Source organism: Aythya fuligula, chromosome Z (assembly GCF_009819795.1).
Source record: "Aythya fuligula isolate bAytFul2 chromosome Z, bAytFul2.pri, whole genome shotgun sequence".
In the NCBI taxonomy this organism is placed as follows: domain Eukaryota; kingdom Metazoa; phylum Chordata; class Aves; order Anseriformes; family Anatidae; genus Aythya; species Aythya fuligula.
In genome coordinates, this window is record NC_045593.1 from 30,750,917 (window position 1) to 30,768,967 (window position 18,051).

The 18,051-nt window shown below is 38.2% G+C and overlaps 1 protein-coding gene across 1 annotated transcript in view; it reads right to left on the minus strand.

The window, feature by feature from the left end:
• The window catches only part of KIAA2026 (KIAA2026 ortholog), a 59,545-nt gene extending 42,925 nt beyond the window's left edge, over positions 1-16,620 (minus strand). Inside the window, exons 1-3 of the mRNA XM_032205630.1 lie at positions 16,175-16,620; positions 13,431-13,631; positions 5,402-6,831 (exon numbers count right to left, since the gene is read on the minus strand). Coding sequence (XP_032061521.1) covers positions 5,402-6,831; positions 13,431-13,631; positions 16,175-16,620 — 2,077 coding nt within the window. The remainder of the gene's footprint in view (positions 1-5,401; positions 6,832-13,430; positions 13,632-16,174) is intronic.
• Between the last annotated feature and the right edge of the window lie 1,431 nt (positions 16,621-18,051).

Genomic DNA, 18,051 nt, shown 5'->3' on the forward strand with positions numbered 1-18,051 from the left:
TATTTCTAAAAGTCGTGTACAACTTCATTATGAATGTTCAAGACCTTATGGCTCCTGTTTGACGATGTCAATCAGTGCTTCAAATTATAAAATGACGTCATCATAGAGTAGTAATGCAATTTTTGCAGCATATGCAGCACAGCCTGTTTCCCCAGAAGAAGATAGGTGACTTTAACATTAAACTGCAAAAATTCCTGTTTCTTCATTGCATTCTAGTTCCAACTCCACTGTTCCAAATCAAGAAAACAGCAAGTTTTCCTCTTTGCAAATTTACAAGAAGTACTATGTCTTTCAAAGGTTTAGCAAGATCTGAACATGTGTTGCTTTCTTATTGCTCTCCTAATCTTTTATCTTGACCCCAGCATCTCTCATTTCATAAAACGTAACACACAATGATCTGGAAAATGAAGCATTACTACAGACTTTTGAATCTTCCACATTGACCTTGCATATGCTTTTATATAGTTAAAACAGCACCGCAGGTCTGAACAAGTGCATTAAAAATGCTGACTTACAGAACAATGGAAGTAAACCCAATTGTACATGTTTCCAGGTTTATTAAAGTTGACAGACACTGCTGCTTAATGCATCAAGAACACTGTTACAACTTGCAAAAGAAAAGAAACCACAAATGTTTGTAGAACACCACCTTTAAAGTTTTCAACACTGTTAATGGGCTGTTCCTGATACAGAGGCAAGACACCATTACAACAAAGTTTTTTCCACTCTGAAGACAAAGGTGAAGACAAAACCCCCGAGGAGAGCATACCACATACTACAAAACTGCTTTAATTTAATTATGTTAAAATCATTCATTCACATTCAGGTAGAGCTTTATGTCATTTGTTTTTTAAGTTTTGTGTATAAAAAAATACCCATATACTTAAAAAAAAAAAAAAAAAAAAAAAAAAACACAACTCTAATGAAAGAAAAAATACAGTAAAATAAAGTTTAAACATAGATTGCTATTAACCTTTTTGAGCACAAGTATAGGGTATAGAATTTTCATTAAGGTTCTTCTAAAGGATCATGTTTGTAGAAATTACTGAAATTACAGCAGATGTGTGTTATGTTGGGGTTTTCTACACCAACTGTAATGTAAGAGACTGAAATTACACTTCAACATCTGCTTCAGGCACATCAAAGCAGCCTCTCATCCCTCCTGTTTTCTCAACCCTCTGGATATTTTGAATTTCATCCAATCCCTGTTTCAAGTACACAGTTAAAATTCTTGTGCTTTTATATTGTGCTCTGCACTGTAAGCTTTGCTGTTCCCCATGATCTACTTCAGCATAGCTGTCAAGATGCAACAAGCCTATTACTATTGACACCATCCAAATCATGTTTTACATCCTAATTCATCTAAATCCAGTAATAACTATTTTAAATGGATGTCCAACATGCTAGTTGCTTATGGAACTACCCTTGTGAGCCTGTCCTTCTATCACAGACGTTCACTTGTCAACCATTTATAACTCATCACCTTCTTGAAAGATAAGAATGTTTGCTCTTCAGATGCCTTTTCACTCCTTGTCTACATGTACAGCAAGACAAACATTGAGCTTCCCAGAAGAATGTTATTACCTTCTGGGTGTGAAGATGTGGGAAGTCAAAGTCTGACTTCAGAGATTATACATCCCCTCATATTCAGTACTACCCTGTCTGCAATACTGACTCAGAATACCGGCACAGTAATAATCACAGCCTTGAATCAAAGATACAGATTCAACAACATGATTACATCTTCCATTTCATAACATGTAAAGTACCACCATATCTGTGGCAACAGATAAAACATGGTCATGTTCTCCATTAAGTTTTGCTCACAGTAGTTATGCAAAGTTTTCAGCTAACACCTACCCAGTCAATCTATATTCATAAACGCCATGTTTTGGGTGTCCCCTTACCACTGCTACAGCAAGTCAGTAATTTGGCAATCACATTAATTGAAACATGAACTGTAATTCAAATTTGGCTGCCTTAGAAAAATCCATCCAAAAAAAAAAATGACTTGTCAAAAATTAAGGAAAGATACTCACTTTTCCATTTCTGATGATTTGTACTATGTTCCTTGAAAGTATAAGAGGCAGAAAAGAGCAATGATTGCTATGAGCATATTTAAATCAGTATTTTTGTGAATTCAGAAGAGGTTTAACCAAGTCACTTTCACTGTTCTACACTGAAAGGATATTGTCAAAGAAAAAATAAAGTTTTAGAAGAGCATTGAGGAATACTATTTAGCCTTAAAAATGACAAAACAGTAAGAAGCAATTTCTGTTGCATAGCATCATCATGAGTTCATTTCTCCAATCTAATACTCTCCTATCCAGTTCAGCCTAATACATGTAGGACTAATGGAGATTTCACAAGCATAGGAAGGTAAACTATCATATAGATCTGCAATCCTCTAAGAAAATTTTCCTCCAGCAAGGTCAGAATAACAAGGGAAATCCCCAAAAGATTAAGAGATGAAAGACAAAAGAGTACCAAATTTGCAGGACCTTTCATATCATGCTCAGGACTGCCTGTCACCTACAGATGACAAACAATGTCTTGCATTCTCCATTGGAATGGAAACAGTGATACCATGTCAGCATAATTTGGGACTATACAGTATATCAAGTCGTTAGACAGGAAAACTCAAAGTGGAAGAGAGGAATCTCCATCATTTGTCATTCAATGACACAAGAGCTCCGTGTTAAGGTAGCAAAACTCCAAGCAAGCACCATTAGAACACATGGCAGAAAGCTCTGCTCATCTCTTCCGGACTTCCTCCTGTACTAACACACTTTTCTTCCTGTTTGAAAGTGACAATGAAAGGGAGTAACTCTACACCCACAGTGTTCTCTGACAACAAAAATACATATAATTAAAACCTAAGCTCAGATGACTAACTGCATTATTTCTCAGTAGATACTGGTTTACTGTTACAGAAACTTAAAAATATACAGGAATTGTTTCCTGCATTAAGTTACCTCTGGTGACATTAAGCTCCTTATGACAAAATATGGAATTGGAAAAACAGCAGCACATAGCATCCTACTGCTGAATTTACTCTTCATTCATGAAGAAGACACATATTACAACTGAAAGAACAAATGTTTTAACTGACATAGTTTTTGTGGTGTAAAGTGCGTGAAGTGTGAATATGAAAATACTTTCTAATGAAACGCAGTGTAAAGCATAAAAATGATAATTGGATAAATCATCTCCATTACAATCCGGTATTGGACCAACTATAGATAAATCTTGGAATTAAGATACTGTGAAATCCAAGCTCTAGCTATACTGGTTAATATATGTGAGGAATAAGGAAAAGCCAGGAATTTCCATCTTTACTTTTACTATCCAGTGCACCAAACACAACATACAAAATTGAAAACTGAATGGAAGAAGGTTCTCTTTTGAGAGAGTATCAGTTAAAGACAGGAATTAGAACTGGAAGACCTGTCTATACTCAGGAATTGCTATTCAGTATATTAGAATGAGCATTACAGTTTCCACCAGCAGTGCAGGATTAAGTTTTTGATCTACTCAAGATCAAGAATTCTTTAATGTTAGAGACCGCAAATTAGAAGTTAAAATAAGAAAATATTCGGAAATTACATCATCAAATATATACCAGATATATAAACACATTTGTTCTCTGAGAACTGTTAATTATGCATTTCTTTAAAAAAAGTCATGTCAGCATTTACAGTTCATCTAACAGCACTTCAATTTTTTTTCCTTCATCCTTAATAACAAAACAACTTGTAACTATAAAAGAATTCTGCTAACATGCTATTAAGTATACCAAGTAACAAGACTGAGGAAAACAGGAACCTTTTTTGAACCTCTCTTATTTTTGTTAGTGACATAAGAAAAGCAGTTACCACAGTAAACCTCACCTCTATCAATCAACTTCAAAAGCTACTTCCAAATATGACAAATATTGCTAATGGTAGTAGTCTCTCAAACAGAGTCTATAAAAAAATAAACATTCTATTTGTTCTCAGCACTGCATAATTCATAGGAAGTAGATTTTTAAGCATGCAACATAAAATAAGACCTCCAGTGAAGAAAGTGACATGATTTAAATACTTCGTCAGAAAAAAAAAAAAAAAATGGTCGCCGTCCCTTTTTTTCCCTTCCTGAAAAGGCTCTTACTTGCAATTTGGATTGTTACTTATTTTGCTGTCTGTTTTTAAGATGAAAACAGTAATACATTTGGAGAGCTAGCAGTAACAAAATTGAATGCAAAATACATTATTTTTTGCTAAATACTACATATTTGAAAAATTATAACTCTTAAATTTATGTTTAGATGTGGCATTGACATTTTTTGGAAGGAGGAATTTATGATTTACATGGTAAAACAGTTGTTTGGGTATTCTGCACAAATACTTGACATCTAAAATATAACCTGTTTTCTTAGCTTTAAATTTCCACTCAAGCTCTAGCTAAAATGCATTGGCAACAGTTCACTGAATTCTCTTTAAAAGATACTTTATTTTTTTTTAAACACAGTTTTTTGCTTTTGTCTCATTGCTTTACAGCTAAAAAACAATATTTCACCTTCCAGTCTACACTGTCCTGAAACCAGGCCTGTTGCATCCTAAAATACAGTGTTTGAAGCAGTCTGATAAAACCTTACCCAGGTAGCTTAAGACTCAAGAGGACAGCAGATGAAGCTTACGGTGGTTCACATAACATCAAAAACACAGCATCTAACAGACAGTTTGAACTGACTCAACAACTTTGTGACCTCACTATTTTAAGATTGTTTTAAAGATAACTGAAATCTGATCTATGTATCACCCACCTAAAACACTTAACAAGATACTGTCCATATCTGTCATAGAGTATTTATGCAAATAGCATTTTAATCTCAATTGTTTGACTAAGCAGGAATATTATCAGGCCCACAGTCAATACAGTATTGTTTGGTGACCTAAGACTGCACAGCTCTAGCAGTAACAGCTTTAGAATCATGATCTCATGCTATTACTCTACATTTCTCTGGAACCTGGATAAAGTAGTAATATCAGAAAGGGGAAGAATATTGCCAAAACTGACGTGATATGCCATAGCATAGAGTAACTTCACGCTACTCTCTGAAGCTAATTCATTCAGATTCATTCTCCTAAATATGTTTTGTAATACACAAACTCTTCCAATGAGTTATGTTCTCTCTAGATAAATTATAGAAATGAATCATGGTTTAAGTACCTGATGAGCCTGTTTTATATGCTTATGTTATTGAATGGGAAGCAGTCACACTAAAATTAGTATCAGAACATCACCACACAATAATGCTGTCCCATTTCACGAAACAAAATACTGACAAATCTAAGAAGGAAAGTTCAAAACAAATCAGTAACCCCCTAATTTTTATGATGGGTAAAAAGCATCAACTTACCAGACTTGTGCTTCTTGTGTTTTGCTTTCTTTTTGATTATGAACAACTTGCTCTGGATCTCAGATTTGTAAGATTTGAATGGATGAAGATGAATTTCACGCCTTCTTTGCAAGTCATCAATTTTTTTCTGTAGATTTTCATTTAGAATATCCTTCAACTTCTTTTTTTTCTTTTTCTTCTTTTTTGCCCGCAACTTACTTAGTTTCTTATTATTTTGAAGTGAGTTCTCCAGCACTGTTTCTTTAGCAGATTTGTGGTAATCTATTTCTTGGTCATTATGAGTGCCATTGACAAGCACTTGGCAAGCTTTCAGCGTGTTCTCTTTGAATGGACTGATCTCAACTGTTACTCTGGCCATTTCAGCACACCCTTGCCCATTCTCTGCAGGTCTTCTTTCTCCTGAACTAAAGTCACCAGCCATGCCAACAATCTCTCCTGAACTAATTAAATTTCTCAAGTTCTCTTTATAACAACCAGTTTTTTTGATGTCACTGACTCCTGAGGTCTTCATTTCACAGTTAATCTTAATCTCTGTAGTGACACTAAAGCTATCTAAACATTTTTCTTTTTCTGGACAGCTAACAGTGGAATCCACACATTTCCCTGCTTCTGTCTTGGAACGAGGTAGCAGCTCTTCTCTACCACCAGAGCTGACATCCCCATTGCTTTTCCTTATGTATTCATGTTTTGCTTTCTCCACTTTAATACGTGGCACTCTTTTTACTTTGATGGGAGGGGATGGGAATTCAGGAGCCTGAAAAGGTTTTTGTTTGTAAATCCGAACATCTGCACCACAGAACTGTGGAAAATGAACATAAGCATTCTCCAAGTAGTCATAACCAAGAATTACTTCTCTGCATTCATGGATAGGCTGTCCTAGAACAGCATCTTGAACATCCTTTTGTGTTTCATACACAAAATCACAGAGACCTTTTAGCAGCCACACTTTTTGGTAGAATGGTAGTTCGTGAAATGGTTTTTCCTGTAAGGGATTAACTTCTCCAAGGACTTTAAAAAACTGGGGACACAATCCAAGTTTTTCTGCAGAGCTATTAGGATTGTCAGTCTGCCCTACAACATTATACCAGTGTTGGACTTTCTGTCTGAGTGCTGCTTCCCAAGTCCTGTAAGAAAGTGTTGGCCTGCGATGTAATGTAGATCTGCGATGAGGTGGACTTAACAAAGAAGTCATTATTTTAGATAAAAAAGCATTACACTGAGGCATCAGAAGACAACGTTCCAATTCATAGAACACTATTTCAGGTAGGTTTAAAATCTGTTGTGCTAAACAAAGGAAATGACCAATAGCTGGAATCTCCCACATTGTCTCCATCCTTGTAGGTGCTGCTTGAGCTAAAAGTGACTTTTCCCATTCTTCTATTTCTTTCTGACTAGCTTCTTCTGCTTCTTTTCTTTCTTGCTCTCTCATCCTATTAGGAGAAAGTTAACAAAAATTTAGGTATCACATGGATTAAAAGAAACTGGAAGAAAAACAGATCAGAACTACAGCATGACAAACACATTTTAAAGTTATAAAGAACACAATACATAAAATTTTCATTTAGTTTTGTATTACATAATGCACCACTGCACCAAAATGGGAAATTATAGACTCTTGTTTCTCATCACCACTAGTTTAAAAAGGGGAACACATAAGAAAAAAAATGGCAGATAGCAACAGCTTAGATGTGCTAAATTATTTATTAGTTTTTCTATTTTTAACATGTATTCCCTTTAGACCCCATGTCTCTCCTTTTTGCCAGGATTCAGTATTACCAAAAAACAGCATTTTAGTAGTCACCTACCCATATAAAAATCTCTTAAAACAAATGCCAGATAACTTACTTTCAAATTATTGCCCTGTAGCTTGTGTCATGTCACCTACCTTTTAACTCCCTTCTTCAGTATACAAATATGAACACCTAACTTAAGTGCTTCATTCAAACACAAGAATGTGAATTTCTCTCCAAGGAATAGGCTTGTTACTAGTTTGTGTGCAATGGTGGTCAAAAAGGAAACAAATATCAGGATGCATGAAGAATGTGATGGAAAATAACACTAGAAATAAAACATCATTATATTAATAAATGGTTTTCCCTCACCTGAAAAACTGTATTCAGTTCTGGTCCCCCTATCTAAAAAAGGATAGAGCAGAAATAGTGGGTATTCAGAAAAAGAGGTTATCGGTAATCAGAGTCCTGTAAAACTTCTGAAAAATCCTGGACTCTATACAAACCACTAGCAAGAGGAAACATGATAGCAATATACAAAACTAATATGAAAAGACTAATTGAGCACTTCTATTTACTTTTATTTGCAAATTCATCATGACATTCAAAAGCAACAAGTTTAAGAGGAAAAAATGCTGCGCCACTTCAGGTAGTAAGCTAAAGGTAATTAACTTACTAGAACACAGGATATGTTAATTTAGTTCCAAAGTGACAAATAGGACATCCATGTTAATTATAACAGTATCAAGGTTTACTAGTAATAGGAGGAATTCTACTTCCGTGTTTAAATGGTAAACAAACATTTTTGCCTCAAGGCATGACCAGAGCAGATAGGATTAGCACACATTGGTACCTACAGGATTATTTTTTTCAGAGCTCTTCCATAACTTCTCAGATCTTTTCCTCTAAAGCTTCTATCACTGACCACTGCTGGAAACAGTCACCTGTGCATATCACTGATGTGAACTAATAATGGAATTCATGTCCTCATTTCCAGATTGCTAACCTCCAATTACTTCTCTTCATATGTAAGTATCAAATAAATGTCATCTATCCATTTAAAGCAGCAACACTTTCCAAATTCAACCAAAGAATAATGGTATATTAAAACCTTTCTTTTGATGTAAACCTACCTGTGGTTTCTAGCATGAAGAATAAGCATGTTCTCAAAGTAATATCTAAATATGTCAATCTCAAGTAGTGTGATAAAACTAGTTTGGTCCACATTTTGGTATCATGCAAGAGAAATATGCCATGACCACAAACTATAAAAATGTGCATCCTCTGTGTGTTTAAAGTGTCATGTAACAGAAAGTTTCCACTAACAGTTTTATCTCCTATGAACAATTAAATTTCAAGTGACTTGTTACCAAAACTTGGTCAGAAATTTTTAATACCACTTACGTTCATCCCTGTTGTTAATGGACCAATCAAATGCTTAAGACGGATTCATGTAAAATTAAATTAAAATGCGAATAGGTCAGTAAATTCCCAGCTTCACTCTCCCAATACATTAGTAATCAAACCATATAACTAACAGTATCTAAAGGCAAATCCCACTTTGTAGTACTGATTTAAAAATATAATGAATGTGACCTAAAGACAGAAATCTCACTTGCCATTTTAGGTGTATAAACCAGTAAAGTCAACAATACAACTTGCATAGGTAAAGTGAGCACCTTAAAAAAAAAAAAAAAAAAAGGAAGTGAAGGGGGAGAGAGAGAAAAAAACATTTGATATTTAGCAGGATAAACATCCTTACATTGAAAAATCCTCTGGACAAACATTTGGCTTTTATGCTGACAGCAGTTGTTAAGAAACTGTTGTTTCCTACTTTTATTTACATTTATCAGGGATATGTTTGCAGACTTGCACTGTGTTTATAATAATAACACAAACTATCCTAAGGTCAGGCTGACATTTCCACATGAACAGAAAAAAAAATATTCTTGGAACACGTCTGTAGCAGTTATTTTGTAGCTCTCAAATGGATAAAAGCATAGTACCTGACCTTAAAACTCAGCAGCCATGCTCCCCAGGTAGAGGGATTACCTAAAACAGAGTCCAGATACAACTCCCCACATTTCTTACCATTTTCTACCTTAAGTCAGCGGACACATCTCAACAGCTAATTAATTCTCACCCACAACAAATTTCATTGGTATGTGAAAGGAGGCAAGATTATAGATATACTTTTTTTCCCACTTAATCCATAAGACTGCTAAGAGTTTGAATCATTTTTCATAACTCTTTTCAGTTATGAATCTGTATTATTTGTCTGACAGCTCCAAACATGGCAAGCATACTGCTTTATGCTAAAAGGTAACGCATTCAAACTTGGATGGCAAGGTACAGGAAGTTGTTTTAATTCTACAATAATTGGCTTCTCCAAACATTCTTTTAAAAAACAAACTACTAAGCTAAAAGCAAAATAGTAATATTATGCATTATTCTAAATTAAATTAACATTTAATCGTTATGAGGACACAAATATGGGAATGCTTTTGTTACTTCAATTCTACACCCCTAAAGTCTTCCATCACATTATCACATATTCAGCATATTTTCATAGAAACCAGTTCATTCCTTGCTCACAACATCCTCATAAAAGGCAAAATTGAGACTCTATAAGTACACGTAATACAAAGATTTACTAATTTAAATGATTGACCTGCAACCTAAATTCCTCAAATGTTTTAGCAAACGTGTGAAAATTAAGGACCACATTTCCAGAGGTGATAAAGACATTGAAGTGCGTCATATAATTTTCAACAATCCAAAGCCAAACAGAAACTTAATTCCCATTGAAATAAACCAGTTTACTTTCTATTATTTACTAGGGTTTTAAAACTATGCCAGTAAGAATCTGTACCTATGCTTTGGTATCTAAGTGCCCCTAAAGAGGCAGGCATTTCCAATTATATAGTAATTCCACAATTATTGTTAACAAATATGTAAGTCAGTATCTGTATTAATATGCTACTAAAGTAGCATGTAACTAAGCAGCTGAGTAGAACTTCAAAGAAATGTAACTAATAATTCAAAGAAGATATTTGATATTGTGATCATTAGAACAATTTACCAAAAAGATAGCTCATAAGTAAGATTGACAAGAAAACTAAATCAGATGTTTTTCTAATTGTACTTGGGAAAAAAAAAAAAAAAAAAAAAAAAGTGCTTTACTGCCATATAGAAACTACCAGCTATAAAACAGTGAAATGCAAAGGCATCTTCTAAGCTGGATCTACCACGATGAATAAATGTATCAACTGGGGGAGGTTATAAATAAATAATTAAATGAAAAACTGTGCAAGAAATGGATAGACAACAAGAAAGAAGGAAATTATCTACAAAGTGTACCTACATGTATATAAGAAATAACAAAAAGATTCAGAGTAGGATCTCTATAAAATTAACTACAGAAAAGAACAGAAGAATCACACTTTAGGATATTCTTCCAAAACACGCAACTGAAGCAAAGCTTGTTATAATAAAAAAACATAACCCAACAACAACAACAACAGAAACCATCATAAGATTCCGGTGCCTTATGAGAGGAAGTATCTAAAGCAAAGGATTATACTTTAATATGGACCTCAACTGACCATTTCTTTAGCCACAAGGCTGAATTCTATAGCAAGGCTCCAGCATTAGCAACCTTGCTCACCTAGGGCTAGAAGTATGTAACTCAGGCAGCTAAATATTCTAAGCTATTTAGCTAATACTATGATTATTAGCTAAAAAGTATGTATGTTGACAAGTCAGCTGCGTAGCCAGAAAGTAAGTACTTTTTTTGTATGTCAAACTGCCCAGTTTCAAACAGGGTAAACAGCAGGTGTCCCTGTCCAAACACAACCAATTTGCCAACACACAAACAAGTTACACTACCACATTACACACAATATTATGGGAAAAATTATCAGCACAGGAAGACTGGGAGGAAAGAATAGTTCAGTACATTAGAAATTAAAAACTTAACTGCTTCACCCACTTGAGTTGAGCATCACATTCTTTCACAATTATACTCAGCCATGGGATAGCGTATTTTACAGTAATACATTTGGACATTCAGTTTTTTAGGAACAGTGATAAAAGACTCAATGAAACAATCAATATTAATAATCAATAAACTGTATCTAAACAAGTAATGCTTTACTTCTAATACAGTTTACACCATAAATATTACTGTAATACATTAAAACAATTATAAATTCCTCATTAACATTTTGTGACCTGACAAACAGGTGGATAATTGTTCATTATCACACATTTTTGCTTAAGTTTTCATTGCTAATTTAGGACATGCTTTAAGTAGACGTAAACAATTTCAATTCAGGAAACTTCACCTGAGTTACAAAAAATGAAGAGAGACTGAAAAGCAAATTCAGTAAAAACCGGCACCTGCCAACAGATGAACTCTGTAGCTCTATGGAATGCTGCCGTGGATTTACCTAGAAGGAAGGCACTGAGAACTCCAGTAAGCTACCCAAGGCTGCAATCTTGCATGCTCTTTTGAATAGTACCTGTTCAGTACTAACCTTTATGTGTCAGATTTCTAAAAAATAAACGGATTAACCGTTTTTTCCTTACAACAGATATGAATATATTCAACATAATCCATTATTTTATCAGTAATCCAAAATAAGCTTAGCAAGTTGCACTACATTTTTGAAGGAAAATGGTGTCTCACCTTTGTGTTGCAAGAATGTGCATCTATATATAAAAAATACTAAGGAAAATTACGCATGTTGTCAATAGTACGTGGATATAAATGATGTACTGCTAATTTTATAGGCCTTACAATTTCCAAATCTTTTTTTCTATAAAACACCTTCACAATGTACTTGCTGAACACCTGCATTATGGTGAGCATTACAGTGAGCTGAGAAGCAACTGGTACAGAGAGGTGTAAGTAACTACAGGGTCAATCTGTCAGTAAATAAGAAAAAAAAAATGAAAAGATATCCAAAGCATGATTATTTGAGTATATCAATATAGTTCAAGTAATATCCAAACAGCTATTTACTGAAACATTGTTTTATTTACTAGTAAGTGTCATAGTCCAAAATCATAACGCATAAGGAGGCAAGCTAGTTAAGAAATTTTTCTGCTCTTGCAGAAGGTTCTGTAAGATCAGTGCCATGGAGCACCCTTCCCACAGGATCTGGGACTTCTGAGTATATTCAGATACAGTATATTCAGATGTAACCAGTGATTATTACAGTTTTGTAGGAATGTGCTTAACAAAAGTGTATGAAAGGAAAAAACTTGAATAGATAGGTTCTATAGACTGTATGGATTAACTAAAATCCTATTAGGATGTCCTCTTTCATTCCTGTGTGACCAAGTTCTGGTATCTTGAATACAAAGTTGAACACAGCTCACGGGAACTCTACCAGAGAAGTAACAACCCTAGTGGTCTTTGGTTTTTGCAAAGCATGAGGTAGATTAGAAGACAGACACTATAGTATCTAGGAAAGAAGTAGTCTCACAATCAACTCAGCCAAACTGTATGGCTTCAAATCTGTTGAAAATGATGATAGCCTGCAAAATGAGAGTGCACTGATTATATATGGGAAAAATCTCTAGAACTGAAGTGTGAAAAAGTTGGATGTATTTTGCTTCCTAAAGCAAATAGTTATCATCACACTTCACATTCAGAAACAGTTTCTCAAATTACTATTAAGGTATACATGTTTATGAACACCACAAACAACTGCCTGAATTACACACCTCTTAAATTTAAGACATTTGAAAACTGCGAAATCCCACAGAGTTTACTATGTACATACTGTAAATTTGTTACCTAACTGGCAAGGTGAAGTGCCACATTGGTGAGATAATAGGAATGGCACTTGCAAAGTTAATTTGCCTCCAGCTATCAGAGAAGGAAGCACTGACAAGCATAATTACAGTCTAGTTCTGTGATAATTTTGGTAGTTTTTTTATCTAATTTTTGCATGTAAAACAGCTGAAGAAGTACAATAAAGCATGGCAGAGCTAGCCAGAAATATTGTTGAGGATACTTTCAGTTACTATTTAAAGTATCAAAATCTGAAAATAATGGCACCCTTGAAGATTATACTACTTTAATATATTTTTTTTAACAAGGTGGTAAAGCAAAAACAAATTCCTTTATGTGTGGATGCACTGTGCTTAAGTCTGGGCTCATTCAGGAACTAAAGACAAAGAACATTACAAAGTTTAGTGATGTAAGGGAGCCTCAAGGAGCTATCTCTGTTAGAGAATTAAGATGATATGGCTATTTCAAGATGGAACAAAATAGTTTTTCCTTTTACCTTTTTTCTTCTTTTGCTCTCAGCTGTTCCTCTTGCCTTAGAACCTGAACCATCACGGACTCGAACATGCCTGCTGACAAGCCTACTAAATTGCGAGGTGTGGAACGACGTCTTGTTGAAGTGCATGGTGTTCCTTTCTCATCTTCCTGCCCATAGCATCCTCTAGATGTTACTGCTATCGATGTTTTCTCTCTTAAATGCCTACAAGAAAAATACAAGTCAACTTACAATTACAGTTTCCCTTACCAACTGTACTTCAACGCCATCGATAGATCAAACATATTTACTCAGGACTAAAACAGTTATCGTTCACTTGCCATTCATTAGAGTTGCCATTTGAAAATTCCTTTACGAAAATGTAAAACTTAAAACAAATAAAATACCAAGATGTTTTCATATCTGTTAAGGATGATGAATACCTATCTCAATTAACCAAATATTATTTGGAGATTGAATTTCCTACTTCAAGCCATAAATATTTGGAAAGAAAATACTTCCGCAAGACTTCAGATAAGAAACTAGAAGACACCTAAAAATACTGAGAAAACGTATGCATTTATTGTTGTTGTTTTGATAAACAGTTTAGTTCAACTGAAAAATTTAAAGATGTAGGCCACTGCACCATGAAGTTGGTTCTGCAATTATGTTTCATCTTATATGTTTTGAAGTACAGCAGCACAGCTATTATGAGAAGTGACACTGTCACAGTCTCTGAAAACAGGAGGGAAAAAAAATAAAATCCAGCCCCCCAAAATCAACCTCCACTCTGAGGTAATTTTCTGTGGCTTGTAATATCTGAGAATCACACAGTCAACATTACTGTAGTTAAGGAACATTGAGCGAAACACTGATCTGAAAGGAAGCAAAGATGATCATTACAAGAACTACTTCTTGTATTTCATTTTAATAATAAACTAATTCTGTTAAACAAATCTATCTGATACAAAATTTAGAAGAACTTTGAGACTTCTAGATTCCATAATCCTTTCCATTTCCTACAGATCTTAGAGACTTTTTCCAAGCTAGTACACACAGACATTAAAAAAAAAAAACACCACAAAACACTCCTTACAAATCCCTGAAATGTTAATAGAAGACTCACTATATATCAAGGTAGAACAACCTTTAGTCTAATATCTCTTGTTGATTAGAACAAAAGAATGTGCCTTTGTGAAAGAATGACAACAGCAATTTTCTTTTAGTAAATATACATATTGCTATTTGACAGCATCTCTCATAAACTGATTTACGCAATTTTTAATAAAAAGGCACTGAGCACTATCATGTCCTATCAAGTCCGGTAAGTACTCATTTCATTCAACAAAGGCTTCCACAAAACACCCTTCACTTCAACACAGCTGAGACATTGCCATCACACAACACAGAAATGAACCTGGGGTGAATCTTACAAGCTCTGCTTGATTAGCTATTTATTTTCTAGCAGTAATTCCTTTACGTGAGGATTTATTTACTTGTGTAAAATTTGATACTGCCAATTTTCTCGAGTAAAACTTCACACCCTATCAGAGGTTCAGCTCCTCCTGTCTACTCCTGAATTGTCCCAATGCTACTGTTATGCAAAACCATGGTGGCCGATACACCAGCACAGTACACGTTCACAGTGTCTTATTCAATTAAGTTCTGCACAGCATTCAAGTGTTCCCACTATAGAGGCAAGGTTCTTCTTACCAGCTGGCAGCAAGGCTCTGTGTTGCTAGCAAGTTTAAGCTTGATGGACATGGACAGCTTTACGCATTTCCTAATACCATTCCTTGTTCACTTTCACCCTCTCCCAAAAAAAACATCTCAGCTTTAACGTGCAAAACATTAAGTCACATGGAAGACTACTGGGCCTTTCACTGTAAGAAGCCACCGTATTTTTAATGCAACTAAGCTGTGCCTATGTCAAACTCAAGAGAAAACGTGGATTTCAGTTGTGACTTAAATTGGGCTTTGTACAATATGGCTTGAAAACCTTCCATGGTCAGCTGCTTTGGCTGAGAAACAAGCTCCTGCCAAGCATTTATGTTTAAGCATATTACAATTTCCATTTCGCTATGTAAGCCTGTAACTACAATATGCCAGGTGTTACCTTCTGTTTTATCATGCATATTTTCAAAATACATTCTGACACTAAATTACATATTTTAAAGGAAGCACTTCAGCTCAGCATTTTATTCTTACTCAAAGGCAGTAAGAAATTCACAGACTACAATTACTATATAAAATGTATCATCTACTTGAAACCGAGAAGGGTATTAGTTTTAAAGAGACAGTCACACAGAATTTGGGCAGCATCGCTTGCTTTTACCAGCATAAAGGAAAGAAAGGAGCATTTGACATCTTGTCCAAGCAACTGTGTCTCCATAGTCCTAAAAGGCTTCTTTCAGAAGTAAAATCTTAGTCAGGAAGTGCTAACCCCTATTTTGCATTTCAGCATGCCCATCTTTGGTGTTCCCAAAACATTTTTAATATTTGAATGGTCCCAGTAAGCACCACTCTTCTTAGCATAAGTGCTGAAAGCTTGAATGTTTCACCCTATCGGGAGCCATTCAAATGTTTTTCTGTTTGTTTGTTTTTAAATAAGCGATCCAAATAGTGCTTTTTACATAAAGGCGAACAGAAGGTTATGTTCTACTAAAAAAAAAATGGTATGGGGGGAGGGGGGCGTGAACCCATACCCTCCTGTTGTACTTCATGCAAACGGCATACACCAGAGCCGCTGTAGAGTTTTTTACACCTACCGGGACAGCAGCGCCAGTTTCTGTTCCAGCATCATCTCCAGCTTCTGGGCCTGCTTGGAGAGCCAGTGATCCACCCCGTGCAGCCGGTAACATGTCTCCAGCATCAGCCGGAAGTCCCCCACGAAGTCCGCTATCCCCGCGTACTGCCCACCGAGGAATTTCTCTTCCATCTTCAGCAGCCACATCCCCGCCGGGGGAGCGCAGTGACTGCCACCATGCCCCGGGAGGGAGCCACCCCCCCCTCCTCCTTCCTCCTTGATGGACGCCGGATCCGCCAGCGGCTTCAGGAACGGCGCTGTCAGCGGCCGGTGCTTCTCCAGCAGGAACTCGCGCAGGATGCGGTAGCCCTGCTGCAGCTCGGGGCTCAGCCTCTGCTCCCAGCCGCTGCCCGCGCCCTGCCCTCCCGCACCGGCTCCATCCTCGCCGCGGGGCCGCTCGGGGTCCATGTCTCCCGCTCCTCTCACGCACGGGGCCTGCGCGGCTGCGGCGGCTCCGGGGGGATGGTGTGAGGGCAGCTAGGGGCCGCCGGCCGGGCGGAGGGGCGGCATGGGGCTCACCCGGGCACCGAGACGCGCGGCAGGGCCCTCGCCACGCTCCCCCACGGCGGCGGCGGCGGCGGCGGCGGCGGCGGCCTCAGCCCTGCCCCCAGCCGCGGCCGGGCGGCGGCAGCAGCAGCAGCAGGAGGAGGAGGAGGAGGAGGAGGAGGGGACGGGGGGGGCCTCCCCCTGCCGGGCCCGGGCCCGGACCCGCGCACGGCCCCGCCCGGCGGCCGCTCCCTCGCCCTCAGCGGCCGCCCCCGCCCGCCCTGAGGGGGCTCCCCCGGCCCCGCCCCGCGCTGTGTGAGGGGAGGCCGGCGGTTAACGGCCCCGCGCGGCCGTTGGGCGGGGAGGGGAGGGGGGGAGGTGAGGTGGGGGGGGGGGGCTGGAGAGGGGCGAGAGAAAGGGACGCGGCGCCCCGCCTGGCGCGCATGCGCAGCCAGCTCCGCGGAGGGAGGGGGGGTGTGGGGAGAGGGTGTGTCATGGGCGCCAGGTGGGGTGGCGTCATCAAAGGGCGACCGGGGGGGCGGGTGGCGATGGCCTCAGGCAGGGGCGGCCCCGCCCCGCCCCGCCGGGTTCGCAGCCCTCCACGGCCCGCCCCCCACCCCAGCCCGTGTCCCCAGTTAACGCTGCCCGTGTCCCATTAAAGCTGTTTGGCAACCGATGTGTGCTGCGGTGTGTGAAAGCGGTGGGGTCCAAGCGCCGCAGTGCTTTGGGGGGGTGCTGCCTGGAGCAGCTTCGGGAGCAGAGGCTGCTACAAACAGCAAAGGGAAAGGTGGAAGTGCCCCAAGGGGCTGGTGGGTGTGTGGGGAGCTGGGGGTCGGCCTCTTCTGGCATATAAGCAGTGATGGGAGCACAGGGAATGGCCTCAAGGTGCGCCAGGGGAGGCTCAGGTTGGAAATGAGGAGACATTTCTGCTCAGGGAGAGCAGTCAGGCACTGGGATGGGTTGCCCAGGGAGGTGGTGGAGTCACCGTCCCTGGCGGTGTTCAAGGAGAGGTTGTACATAGTGCTTGGGGACATGGCTCAGTGGGTGGTGACATTGGTGGTAGGGGGGTGGTTGGACCTGAAGAAAGGTCTTTTCCAACCTCAATGAGTGTGTGATTCTATGATCTTTTCATATTCGCCCTTAGACACTTTCCAGTCCTACTCCACCACAGCAATGGTCATCAACTAACAGAGGAATGTTGCCTGGGCTACAGAGGGGCCTGCAGTATTGTTATTATGTATTTGTGAGAAATTTGTGCTTGGAGTTTCAAGATAACCCCCTCCAACATACATATGTGAAAAGCTTAGGGTACCTTGTTATGAGAGAAAATGACTGCACAAAAAGAAAAGATTC